The sequence below is a fragment of the Chinchilla lanigera genome, unplaced genomic scaffold (genome assembly GCF_000276665.1).
Source record: "Chinchilla lanigera isolate Chin_1 unplaced genomic scaffold, ChiLan1.0 scaffold00006, whole genome shotgun sequence".
Lineage (NCBI taxonomy): Eukaryota > Metazoa > Chordata > Mammalia > Rodentia > Chinchillidae > Chinchilla > Chinchilla lanigera.
The window spans coordinates 28210468-28224251 of NW_004955407.1; the positions used below are offsets into that span (position 1 = coordinate 28210468).

The window sequence follows — 13784 nt, forward strand, 5'->3', positions numbered from 1 at the left end:
TAACAGTGATTGGTTTTTAATATTTTAGCCTCTGAATTTTGTTACACTGATCTAATTATTTCTATAATTCACATTACCATGACCACTAAAGATGGTATTTCTAGCATACAGAAGCATGTCTTAATTCTTCCTAACATTCACTCAACCCCAGACCTCCAGCCCACCCAGGACAAGCCTAAACCTCAAGAAAATAGATGAAATTGGAAATCAAACACTGGCACTTTCTAAACTGATACCAGCAGAAGTGAAAAAAAGAAGTGGAAAAGGCTATGGAGAAAAGAATCTCACAGGCACAGAAAGAAATAATGCTTTCAAAGATATTAGAGAAAACACAGATAAAAGAATAGATGAGCTTTGAAAACTGATGAAAACAAAAAATGCCCAGCATATGAAAGAGATGGAATGCAGGAAACAGATCCAAACAAAAATCCAAGAGATTTAAGCCTCCATTGAAAGTATATGCAAAACCTAGGTTGAATGAAGGAGAGGATAGGATTTCAGATCTTGAAGACTGAGTTACAGCCAGTGATAATGAAAAGAAAGATATCTTAAAATTAGCGAGACCATAAAAAATCAATCCAACAGCTACAAGAGTAAGCAAAAAAGAATAACATAAGATTAACTGGGGTAAATGAGAGACCTGGAGACAGCACAAATGACATTTAAAAACTCTTTACAGAAATAATGGCAGAAAACTTCCTAAGTAAGGATAAAGAATTTGACATACAAATAAATGGAGCATTTAGAACTCCAAATATTCATGACAAAAATAAAATTACACCAAAACATACAATAATCAAGATTCTAGAAATTAAGCACAGGAACAAAGTATTAAAAGCTGTTAGAGAAAAGGAACAGACCATCTCTACAGGAAAGCCCATCAGAATCATGGCAGACTTCTCAACACAAACCCTCAAGTCAAGACAAGCTTAGAGTGAAGTGTATCAAGTCCTGAAAGAAAACAATTTCCACCACAGATTGATGTACCATGTAGAACTATCTTTCAAAATTAACAGAGAAATAAGATACTTCCAAGACAAAGAACAACTGAAGAGATATATGAACACCACACCAATGCTAAAAAGAATACAGAAAGATATTTTAGACAGAGATAAAAATGACCACGGTTCCAAGAACAACAACAGAAAGGGCAAGCAATTAAACAGAGGGGAAAAATAGAGAACCAACAGCAGGAAAATATCATGATCAAGGCAAGCCAATACATATAACTATTAATGTAAAATGCCTCAGTTCACCAATCAAAAGAAACAGACTGGCAGAGTGAATCAAGAAACATGGTCCAACAATATGCTGTATATAAGGAACACATTTAATGCCAAAAGAAATTCATAGACTAAAAATCAAAGGATGGAAAACAATGTTCCATGCAACAGGAACCCAGAAAGAAAGTAGCAGTAGCTATGCTTTTTGCAGACAATGTGAACTTCAAACCAGGAATGATCAAAAGGGATAAATAAGCCCAGTACATACTTGTTAGGGGAAATCTTCAAAAGAAAGAGATAATAATCATACATATACATGCACCAAATGCAGGACCACACAACTATATAAGACAATTATTAATAGACATGAAAAATCAATCAATAACACAATTGTAATGGGAGACTGCAATACCCCATTGTCACAAAGAGATAGATCAACTAGGCAAAAAATCAGCAAAGAAATAATAGAACTGAAAAAAAAACTGTGAACAAATGGACTTAATAGATGTCTTCAGACTGTTCCACTGAACATCACCAGAATACACATTCTTCTCCATTACACATGGAATGTTCTCTAAAATAAACCATATACTAGCCCACAGAACATGCTTAAGTAAATGAAAAGGAATTGAAATTATACCACGTGTAATGTCTGACCATAGTACAATGAAATTAGATATTAATGGCAAAAGAAACTTCAAAAACTCCATAAACACATGGAAATTAAATAATGGCCTCCTAAACAACCAATGGGTCACAGACAGAATAAAGGAAGAAATTAAACAATATCTACAACTAAATGGGAATGTAAACACAACATACTGGAACCTATGGGACACAATGAAAGCACTCCCAAGTGAGAAATTTATAGTGCTGAATTCTCACATCAGGTAAGCAGAATGAACACAAATAAACAATCTAAGTTTACACCTCAAGCTTCCAGAAAAATAAGAGCAAGAGAAACCAAAAACACATAGAATTATAAAGATCAGAGCAGAAATTAATGCAATGGAAGCCAAAAAAAAAAAAATACAGAGAATTAATGAGTTGAAGAGTTGGTTCTTTGAAAAGAGAAATAACATTGATAAACCCTTAGCCAACATTATCAAAAACAGGAAAGAAAACTCAAATTCATGCACTGAGGAATGATAAGGGTGAAGTCACTACAGACCCTGTGCATATTCAGAAGATCATCAATACTACTTTGAAAATTTTTACTCTTATAGAATGGAAAACACAGAAGAAATGGACAGATTCCTAGGTATGTATGGATTACCAAGGCTGAATCAAGAAGATATAAAAATCTCAATAAGCCAATATCAGTTAATGAGATTTAAAATGTAATTAAAAACATCAACACAGAAAAGCCCAGGTACTTATGGATTCATTGCTGAAATCTACAAGAAATTTAGAGAAAATCTAATGCCAATATTCTTCAAACTAATAAAATTGAAATGGAAGCAATACTCCCTAACTTATTCCTGGAAGCAAGTATTATCCTGATACCAAAACCAAAGAAAGATACAACCAAGAAAGAGAACTACAGGCCAATCTCCCTAATGAACACAGATGCAAAAATTCTTAATAAGATACTAGTAAACAGAATTCAACAAATCATCGAGAAGATTACACTCCATGACCAGAAGGGATTCATCCCAGGAATGCAGGGATGGTTCAACATATGCAAATCAATAAATGTAATACAATATATCAACAGAACTAGAGACAAAAATCACATGATCATCTCAATAGGTGCAGAAAAAAGCTTTTAATAAAGTCCAGCACTCGTTCATGATAAAAACCCTGCAAAAAATTGGAATAGATGGTCTTTATATCAATCTGATGAAAGCCATCTCTGAAAAACCAATGGCCAGTATCATACTACATGGACAAAAACTGAAAGCTTTCACTCTAAAATCAGGAACAACACAAGGATATCCACTATCACCACTCCATTTCAACGTAGTTCTGGAAGCACTAGCCAGAGCAATTAGACAAGAGAGAGAAATAAAAAAGAAAAGGAAAGGAAGAACTTAAATAATTATTATTTGCAGATGAGATGAACTCTACACAGAAGATCACAAAAGCTCCACCAAAAGACTCCTAGAGTTAATAACCAAATTCAGTTGCATGGCTGGATACAAAGTCAATACCAAAACATCAATAGCATTCCTGTACATAAACAACAAACTTATTGAGAGAGAAATTAGAGAAACCACACCCTTCACAATAACATCCCAAAAAATGAAGTACTTAGGTATCAATATAACAAAGGAAGTCAAAGATTTATACAATCAAAATTATAATACTCTGAAAAAGGATATCAAAGAGAATATCAGAAAATGGAAAGATATTCCTTGCTCACGCATAGGAAGAACCATAGTGAATATAGATTTAATGCAATCCCAATCAAAATGCCATTAGCATACCTCACAGAACTAGAGAAAACATTCCTAAAATTCATCTGGAACCAGATGAGACCTAGAATAGCAAAGGCAATCCCAGGCAACAAAGACAAGTCAGGAGGCATCACAATCCCTGACTTGAAATTATACTACAAAGCTACTGTGATTAAAGCAGCATGGTACTGGCATAAAAATGACCTGAGAACCAGTGGAACAGATTAGAAGATGCAGACACAACCACAAAATCACTCAGCCACCTTATCATTGACAAAGGAGCCAGACATGTTCACTGGAAGAAAGATAACCTCTTTAATAAATGGTGCTGGAAAAATTGGCTCTATACATGCCACAGACTAAAATTAGACACATGTCTATCACCATGCACTAAACTAAGGTCAAAATAGATTAAAGATCTAAAGATTAAAACAGAAACACTAAATCTACTAAAAGAGAAAGTAAGTAGAAATCTTGAAGGCATAGGGGCAAGCACAGACTTCATGAACAAAACCAAAACTGCATGGGAAACACTTCAAAGAATCGACAAATGGGACCTCATCCTATTAAAAAGTTTTTGTACATTAACAGAAATCACCAGTAGATTGAAAAGACAACACAGAGAGTGTGAAAACATTTTAACTAATTGTCCCTCAGACAAAAGACTTATATCTAGAACATATAAAGAATTGAAAAAAATAAAACCTCCCAAATTCAAAACCCCAATCCAAAAATGGGCATCTGACATGAATACACACATCTCAAATGAAAAACTACAAATGACAAATAAATACATGAAAAAATGTTCAATGTCATTGGTCATCTGAGAGATGTAAATTAAAACAACACTGAGATTGCATCACACCCCAGTAAGAATGACTATCACCAAGAAATCAACTAACAACAGATGTTAGAGAGGCTGTGGGGAAAAACTTCTCCACTGTTGCTGGCAATGTAGACTGGTGCAGCCACTTGGGAAATCAGTCTGGAGATTCCTCAAAAAATTAGGATTAGAACCCAGTTAACCCAGCTATTCTGGGTATTTTCCCAGAAGAATTAAAAACATTGTACCACAGCGATATATATGTAACCACGTTTATAGCAGCACAATTTGTCATAGCAAAATCTTGTAAATAACGCAAATGTCCATCAATTGAGGAATGGATAAAAAAGATGCGGTATTTTTATACAATGAAGTATAACTCAGCTATAAAGAAAGATAACCCCGAAGCTTTTATATGTAAGTGGATGCACCTGGATACCATACTCATAAGTGAAATAAATGACTCACCTGTGTAAACATTGTATTGTCTCCCTAGTGTAAGAACCTGAAAGAGTAAATAAAATCTGAAAGGTACTATCGATAGTGTGAAAGGGAAACTGCTCAAAAGGAAAGAAAAACTGGGATGAAGGAAAGGAGAAAAGAAGGAAGGCAAAAATTATTTTATATATATATATATGCACACACACACAAGACAACTAAGATAATTGTACTACTAATTTCTACTGGTTTATTGAAATTAACACTTAATGTTTAATTGTTTGATCAGTCTTGCATACCTATATCTGGTAATCTGAGCAACCACTTTGAAGATAACAATATGTAACACAAAAATCATTATTAATTTCCTATCATCTTTTTTAAATTCTGTATCATTTTTATTGTTTTTGTGTTGTTTTGCTTGCATCTCTGTTTTTGTTATTTTGTTTTGTTCTTTTCTTTTAAAATAAAAAATCTTTTTAGAAAATAACCTTCATTCACCCCTTAAAATATAAATCATTCATTTGTCATCTTCATTAGTTGAACAGTGGCAGCTCTATTCCATATGACTTTATGGAGCTATTGTACCTATTTCAAATCATTACTCTTATTAAAGAATCATTTTGGCTAAAAGATTTGGCCCAAGAGGATTAGGGGAGGGACTATCAACTTCAGGGAATCAGTGACTCATTATAGGTTAGTTTTTAATTTTGTTGAAATGCAATGGCACATATCTGAAAATAGTAAGCAAAATAAGGAAATGAATAACTTTTAATAGGTATTATACTTGAATTTCTGCTCACATGAAGACTTAAATCTCAGCCTAACCAAAGTCAATTTTAGCATTCTATTCAACAAAGCAAATAATTTGTTATTACTTTCTATGCAGCTCTCATATTCAGAGACTAAAGAGTTTTTCTCAGATTTAGAACTTTAGGGCTTGGGGGATTTTGTGTCACACAGAAATGGTGTATATTGGAAAAGGAATTTGTATTCAATGATTTAAGTTATGGTTTTGGTCATAGTAGCAAGCAATTACTGACGTTTTTGTAAAAATAAGAATAAAAATCCCCCACTCCTAAAAATAGAGTAAGCTCTGATGAACTGAAGAATTTTTACAAATTTGTCTTTCAAGGAAGACACCTTATAAATGCGTGGTGTTTTCATTTTTGTTGTTGCTTTGGTGCTGTAGATTGAATTCAGAGCCTTGTGCATACTGAGTCCTTACAATGTTATTTCTAAAAGCTGCATTTACAATGACACAGAAAGTGTTGCATTTATATTATTAATTAAATCTCTAAGAATAACTAAGCTGATTACATATTCTAGTGAAGTCAGTTTCTAGTTAGAAATTAGAGATAACAAATTTTTTGTTATAATGCTGATTTGTACATCATAAGCTGCATGGATGCATTTTATTCCAACAACAAAATATTCTAACAAATATCATTTCTTTAACCAACAAACAATAGTGACAAATACAGAGGCTGCATTATGCAATGCTACTTAAAGCTACAATTTCTCAAGGTTAGGATCAGTGACACTTAGAACAATTAAACCAAATTTCTTATGGTTATAGAAAAATTATTTTCAGCTGGGGATATAGCTCAGTGGCCCAAGCTCCTGCCTGGCAAGTGCAAGGTCCTGGGTTTGATTCCTGGTACCAAAAAAGAAAAGAAAAATTATTTTCTATTCATAACAAAGAGATGGGAAAAAAACTCAATTTTATTATAAAAAATTAGATGTATTTAGAAATAATTTAAATTTTATAACAACTAGTTCTTCACTGATGTTCTGTCTGACACTTAGGTGCTACATTCTAATGTCTCATTAGAGCTGAATTAAATATGAGACTTAGAAATTTCTGTTACTGGTCTACCATGTCAATAATTATAATAACAAAATAATAATGTCTAAGTGACACTGTACTGAGTGCTTTCAACATGCCAAGATTTTAACTGTAAATATTTTATTTAGTCTTCAGAACACCTATATGAAATGGGTACTGTTGCAACATTTATTTTATGACTGAGAAAATGGCAGTTTAAAGAAGTTAAGCTCACAGAGCTAGGGAGAGATAGAATCCAACCCAACTTGCATTCTCAAGAATTCAACAAGGTCAAGTGGGGCACATTTCTACCCCCAGTATTCTGCAGGCTGAAACAGGAGGATTGCCACAAAGGTACATCTGGGATACATAGTGTACTTGATACCAGCCTGGACTGTGTAGTGAGACCCTGTCTTAAAAAAATAAAAAGTAACCAAGTCAAAGCGTTTAACATTTCAATCAAATAGGGTAAGTTCTAGAAGTCTATTGTACCTCCCTCAGGAGGAGTGTCTGTTTCCTGTCCTGGACTGTCCTTAACTACGGCAGTAACTGATGCCCTGTGACTTCCAAAGCTAAGTCATACAAGGCAAAGCACCTTCTTCACAGTTTCCTTTAGACACTCTCCCTTGCAACCTCACTACCTTGCTCAAAGGAAGCCAGTGACCACTGGTAAGTCACTGTTATGGTTTGTGTCTGGATTTCCCCCCAAAGCCTCATGCAGTCATGGGGCGGGCTTCTAGAGTTTATGATTGATTCATGGTCCAGTGTTGGGATTATGAGTGTGAGTGCTACACCCGCCCTGGGGCAGGTAGTTTGCATACAATGTAAGGGAGGGAAAGAGGCTTGCTTCTCCCCCTCTTTTTTGCTCTTGTTACTTTTGCTGTCTGCCGCAGCCCTGTACTGTTGCTCTCTGCCATGTGCCACTCTGCCTTAGAACCAGTCATGTATGGACTGAAAACTCCACAAACTGTGAGCTAAATAAACCTTTCCTTTCTTAATTCTAGGTGTCAGGTATTTTGTCTCAGCAATGAAAGAAAAGTAACTAAGACAGTCACACGTGATATTCCAGTCATAGCCCCAGCAAGGATCCCACCTAACAACCGATATCCACAGTCAGGCATGTGAGTATATGACCTTCAAGATGGCTCCAGCCAGCAGTCTTCAAGCTTCCCCAGAACAGAGATGATTCACCATATGAGTCTTGTACAGAACAACTGTCCTTGTTTTATAGTCCTCCACTCTACCATCTGAGTTATCAAAGGGTGCACTGTCCTTGTTTTAGACTGCTAAGTTTTGGTATAGTTTGTCATGCAGCCAATAGATAACTAAAACAAGTTATATTGAGATGAAACAATTATAGGCTCCTTATAATTAACACTACATTACTCAGCTCATGCTGCCATAACAAAACACAGACTGAGTGGCTTAAAAAGAAATGTATTTTCTCATAATTCTAAAGGCTGGGAGTTTAAAACCAAGGTTACGTATGATCAAGTATGTGTCTGACCTGGTCTTCTCTTTAAAGGCTGACATGGCCCTTTCTCCTTGCATCATGTAGGAAGAGAGAGCTTTGTGATGTCTCTTCTTATAAGGACACTTTACTACAGTGGGGACCCATATTTATGACTTTATTTAACCTTAATTACCTTAAAGGTCCCACCTTCAAATACACCCACCCGGGATGATAAGGTTTTAACATATGAATTTTGACAGGATTCAAACATTCAGATGTTAACTTAAAACCATACATGTCTTAACTTCAAAAATACAAAAGTATTAAAAGTCAAATGATGAAAAAATCTAAAACATGGTGAACACTAATTAAACAAAACATAATGTATGGAGTCAACATTTATGTGCCCCCACTCAAATGCTGAAATTTTAACCTTCAATATGATGGTATTAGAAGATGGATCCTTTGGAAGGTAGACACTCATGGATAGGATTAGTGCCCTGTGGAAGACCCCTCATAGAGTTCTCAAGCACTCTTTCTACAGAAAAGGTAATAATAAGAAGACACAATCCATAAAAAGACCCTCAGAAGAAACCCAAACATACCAGCACCCCAAACTCAGACTTTCAGCCAGCAAAACTATAAGAACTGAATTTCTGTCATTTAAAATCCACCCAGACTAGCTAGAATTATGGTGCTTGTGACAGTAACCCAAACTAAGATACCTGGTATAGCTATACTAACATCACATAGAATAGAGTTTCAGAAACTTTACTAAGAAGAAAAGGCACATTTTACACTGGGATGGGCTTGATTTGCCACAAAAACAAAATTATATAAAATTTGGTCACCTGTTATCATAGATTCAAAACCTGTAATGCAAAAGGTGAAAAATATGTAGGGAGAGAATATTAAAAATCATATTGGGAAATATTACACTTCTCTTTGTAACTGATGGACCAAGCAAATGAAGGGATATCAGAAAGAGCATAAAATATTTAAACAGTGTGAGACTAGTTCTTGAGAGTCTAGAACCAAAGCAAAGCAAAATGTATCCCACTAGTGTCCCATAATTATTCTAGAAAATCTCAGCATAAGATGTGGGATAGTGGTGGGAGATGAGAACAAAGTGACATGAAGCACACTATATTACTTACCTGGTTTAGGAGAAATAAGGACATGGAAAAGTATAAGAATTCAATAGAAGAAAATAAATAAGACAATGAGCTAAAGAAGAAAGAATCACTGTAGCTATAGAAATAAAATGTTGGGTTAGTCAGCCTTCTGTCACCACAGCAAGTATCTGAGATAACCAACTTATAAAAAGAAAGAGTTTATACTCACAAGTGAAATAAATGAGATTCACATGTGTAAAAGCCATATTGTTTCCCTGGTGTGAGAAGCTGAAAGAGTAAATAAGGCCTAAAATGTACAACAGATATTGTGAAATGGGAATAAATTGCTTACAAGAAAAAAGGATCTAGGATGGTAAAAGGGGAAAAGAAGGAAGGCAAAGGGGAAAAAATGCAAGTCAGTTATACTGAGTGTCTCTTAGTTCATTGAAAAGGAAGGTTTGTGCTAATATTGATAGGAGAATTTTTTATTCCCATATCTTGTTTGCTGAGTAACTACTTTAAAGACAATAAGCCTTGGAGTCTGATGGCTGGGAGTTTGGTCTCTCCAACTCTCTGCTTTGTGTTGGTGTTTGAGTGTTACTTTCACTTCCGTGGAGGGTCTTGTCTTGGAGAAAAAAAAAATTGGCAAGGTAGATGTCCATACAGAGGTTGTAGAAGATGCCTTATGGTGAAATTGAAGCTAAGTCCTTGGGACCTGGAAAAGAACTAACAAAAGAACCACACTACAAAAAAATTGAAGTCAGCTGCAAAAGCTTATGTTTTCCACATCATAGCAGTGCTGATTTTCTTCAGGACAAAACCCAAACTACAGGTTTGCAGTAACCTTTGCATAATGAGATGCTTTGTAACAGACTAGATGTTATTGAATCCATTGGTTCACAAATTTTACAAGATGGAAAACCCCCATTAGTACCAACAGATGATGAAATATATAGTACAAGTAAAGCATTTATAGGACCTATTTACAAACCCCCTGAGGAAAAAAGATGTAATGAAAGGCAGAATGAAACAGACACTCATAATGGTCCAAATGGCAAAGGAAGACAAGAGAAGAAACAGAAATTTAACAACAAAAAATTAGGGATTGACATGGGATTACCACAGTTTTACAAGGAAATTGAAGAACTTGAAAGTGAAAATGACAATTTAGAAGTCAGTTGTAAGGAATCTGAACCTTCTCAGGAACAACTTATTCCATATTATGAGGACAATAATAATGATGTCTTAAAATCTGATGATGCAAGTAAAGATATTAATGGTGCTCCCAGTCACATTGTGGTTATCAGCAGTACTTGGTGTCTTCATTACTTTTCTCTCATTGCTGAGACAAAATACCTGATGCCCAAAGTGAAGGAAGGAAAGGTTTATTTAGCTCACAGTTTGTGGAGGTTTCGTTCCATACTCTGCTGGCTTCAAGGCAGAGTGGCACATGGCAGAAGACAGCAAAAGCAACAAGGACAAACAGGGGTGGGACAAGCCTCTTTTCCTCCTTTGCATTGTAAACAGGCTACCCCCACCCAGGGGCCATGTAGCTCTCACACCATCTCTGTGTCTTCCTCTTGCACAGTTTCAGGATGAGTACAAAGTAAGCACCCTGGCCCCCTGCTGAGTCACACAGTTAACCTTCTAAACTTCACACGTTGACACAATGAATAACATCCTAGCGCAGGAAGGGCGTGTCCTTTTCACCCCGGGATGTAGAACTGCTGAGTCACTTAGCCAAGCCAGACTCCTTGAGTTGACACCATGTATCAACCATAACACTTGAGCAATGAGCCGAGCAAATATACCTATGATGGACAAGCAATAGGTACATTTTGTGGTACTTCATTTACTTCTTTCAGGCCCAAATTGGAATCACTTCATCCCTTCATAGTACCCTATAGTGCCCCTCTTCCCAGTTTTAATTATTATTTAAATATTCAAAGATTCAGTGCTCCACCAAATCCATCACCAAATATTTTCCATGCTCCAGGTGACTATCAGATGCAAAATAGGTGTGATTAAGTAGTCATCGTGTTAACTGGAATTGTTTGACTTTTGATCAGAGCAACAAATATACTGACTATAGTGAGAATAGCCATAGTGTTTATCCCCCTAGAAATGGCTCTAGTGTGCAAGATGGATATGTGAGTAATGGTTTACGTGATGTCAGGGAAGGAAGCTGGAAACAGCCTCCTATGGACAAGCATAATGGGATGGACAGGTTTATGAACCAGCAGTCTCAAGAAGAAAAGTTAAATAAATTACAGAACTTACTTATTCTTTTAGGAGGTCTGCCTGATTCTGGGAAAACAACATTGTCTAGAATTCTGCTTGGTCAGAGTCACAACGGCATTGTATTCAGCATTGATGACTATTTTCACCATCAAGATGAGTACAGGTATCATGTTAATCAGTGAGCTCCAGTTATTAGAGACACCACTAATACACGAGCTTGGGAAATGAAACTATATGTGGAAATGGAGAAATAAACACAGTGTGTCTCAAAAGAAGATTGCTCAGATGTTAGATCGCTATGAATATCAAATGTTCATCTCTACTGTAAGGAATTCAGTGGAACCAACACAAAAAAGCACACAAAGACTCCCTCCTCCACAGGGAAGCCAGAGGTGGGGAGGCTCTGGATGATCACATAATCAAATCTGTTACAAATAATCATTAAGTTGGTTGTTTTGGGCTAACATTTGTTGCTTGCACTTGAAAAAAATAGTGAGCCTGACTCAAAGTTTAATTTTAAATTAAAAAAGACTAAATTGTCTCACTAAGTATGTTCCCAGCAAGTTGTTTAAATTTTAAAGTACAAATAAATTATATAGTCATATTTTTTAAAAGATAACAATATGCAATGTATTAATTCTTGTTATTGTCTTATTATTTTGTCATGAAATTTTGTTTTACTTTTTTTTATAACCTTTTCTTTACCAAAAAAAAAAAGTTTTGGTTTGGCTCACATTCTCGGAGGTTTTAGTTCATGGTTGTTTCTGTCACTTTTGGGCCTGTGATGAGGAAGCACATTGCAATGAGAGTGTACAGTCACCTCATAAACAGGGAGCAAAAGAGAGAGAGGAGGGAAGTGGGGTCCCACTATCGCCTTCAAAGATATGCCCCCAGTGAGCTACAACTGCCCACCAGGCCTCCTTTCTTAAAGATTCCATCACCTTCCAAAAGTGCATCCCTGGGGTCCAACACATGGGTCTTTGGGGACATTTAAAAACCAAACTAAACAAAACATACAGCTTTCAAACCCAGAAGAAAACTCCATCTATGCAACTAAAATGGGAAATCATAAATAGAAATGAGAGTCCAAAATTTTCTCCTTGGAAAACAAAACAAAATGACATTTAGATCACTTCCCTGGCAAGTTCTGCTAAAGTTTTAAGGAACAATTAACTTCCCATCTCCATCACAGGGGGTGTACACAATGGAGACAGATTCTTTCATCACTGCGAGATTTGATCTCTTCTGCAAAATGAAGTTGCTACTGAAAATAAAGTTCTTAACACAGTGCCTGGAGAAAAAACATTTATTAAACATTATCTACCATTTTTAACATTCTTACTGCTTAGTTATTGCTACTACAATTACTCGTGTATCTTTATAATCTCTGGAGTCCCTAACAGTTCTTGATATGGGGGTGAAGATTAAGTCCATCAGTGTTTTTAATTTGACTTATACAAATAGATACAAGTGGGTCTTGCAGGCATTGAGAGTGTTTCCAAGCAGGACAGAGTGTATCTTTTTGTTTAATTTGGCACTACTAATGCATCAGAATACATTAGTGAATGCCAGTCACACAAAACTGACTTCTCTAAATCCTGGGAAGTCAAGCCCTTGCCCAGTTAGAGTATATTCAGGAGTAACAAATTGGGCAGAGCTTGTTCTTTTCAGGCTGAGGCAGGAGGATCATTGCGAGCTTGAGACCAGCCTGGGCTACAAAGTGAGCTCAAGGCCGGCCTGAACTGCATAGTGAGACCCTGTTTCAAATAGACAAAAAAAAAAAAAAAAAAGACAGCTCACTCTTGTCGTGCTAGTGTCACTGACAGAGTGTCACTGTCTAGATCCCTATCCCGAGCTCCTACATCTTTGCTTTGATTTAAAAGACAGCAGAGGGGCTGGGGATTTAGCTCAGTGGCAAAGCGCCTGCCTGGCAAGCACAAGGTCGTGAGTTCGGTTCCTGGTACCGGAGAAAAACCAAAAACAATAAATAAATAAATAAATAAAAGACAGCAGATCTCAGTTGGAAATTTGGCTCTGCATATAGCCAGTGCTCCAGAAATACTTACTTATCAAATTGTCCATTTGGCTCATTTTCTCAATCTAGCAATTTCAATCATTTGATAAATTGGTAACATCGATTGGATCAACCAGTATTGCATGTCTATATCTGTTTTCATGAGAAGCCACTTTGAAGATATCAATATGTAATACAACCATCATTGTTAATTCCCTACCACTTTGTTTGTAACTCTGTATTGTCTGTA

The 13784-nt window shown here is 36.0% G+C and overlaps 1 protein-coding gene across 1 annotated transcript; it reads left to right on the plus strand.

Moving 5' to 3' along the window:
• The first annotated feature begins 9957 nt into the window (after window positions 1-9957).
• LOC102012063 (NEDD4-binding protein 2-like 2) lies at window positions 9958-11702 on the plus strand. Its single transcript, XM_013505975.1, is given in 4 exon segments — window positions 9958-10561; window positions 10564-10597; window positions 11070-11299; window positions 11302-11702. Coding segments are annotated over 4 exon segments (1269 nt in total).
• Window positions 11703-13784: the final 2082 nt, after the last annotated feature.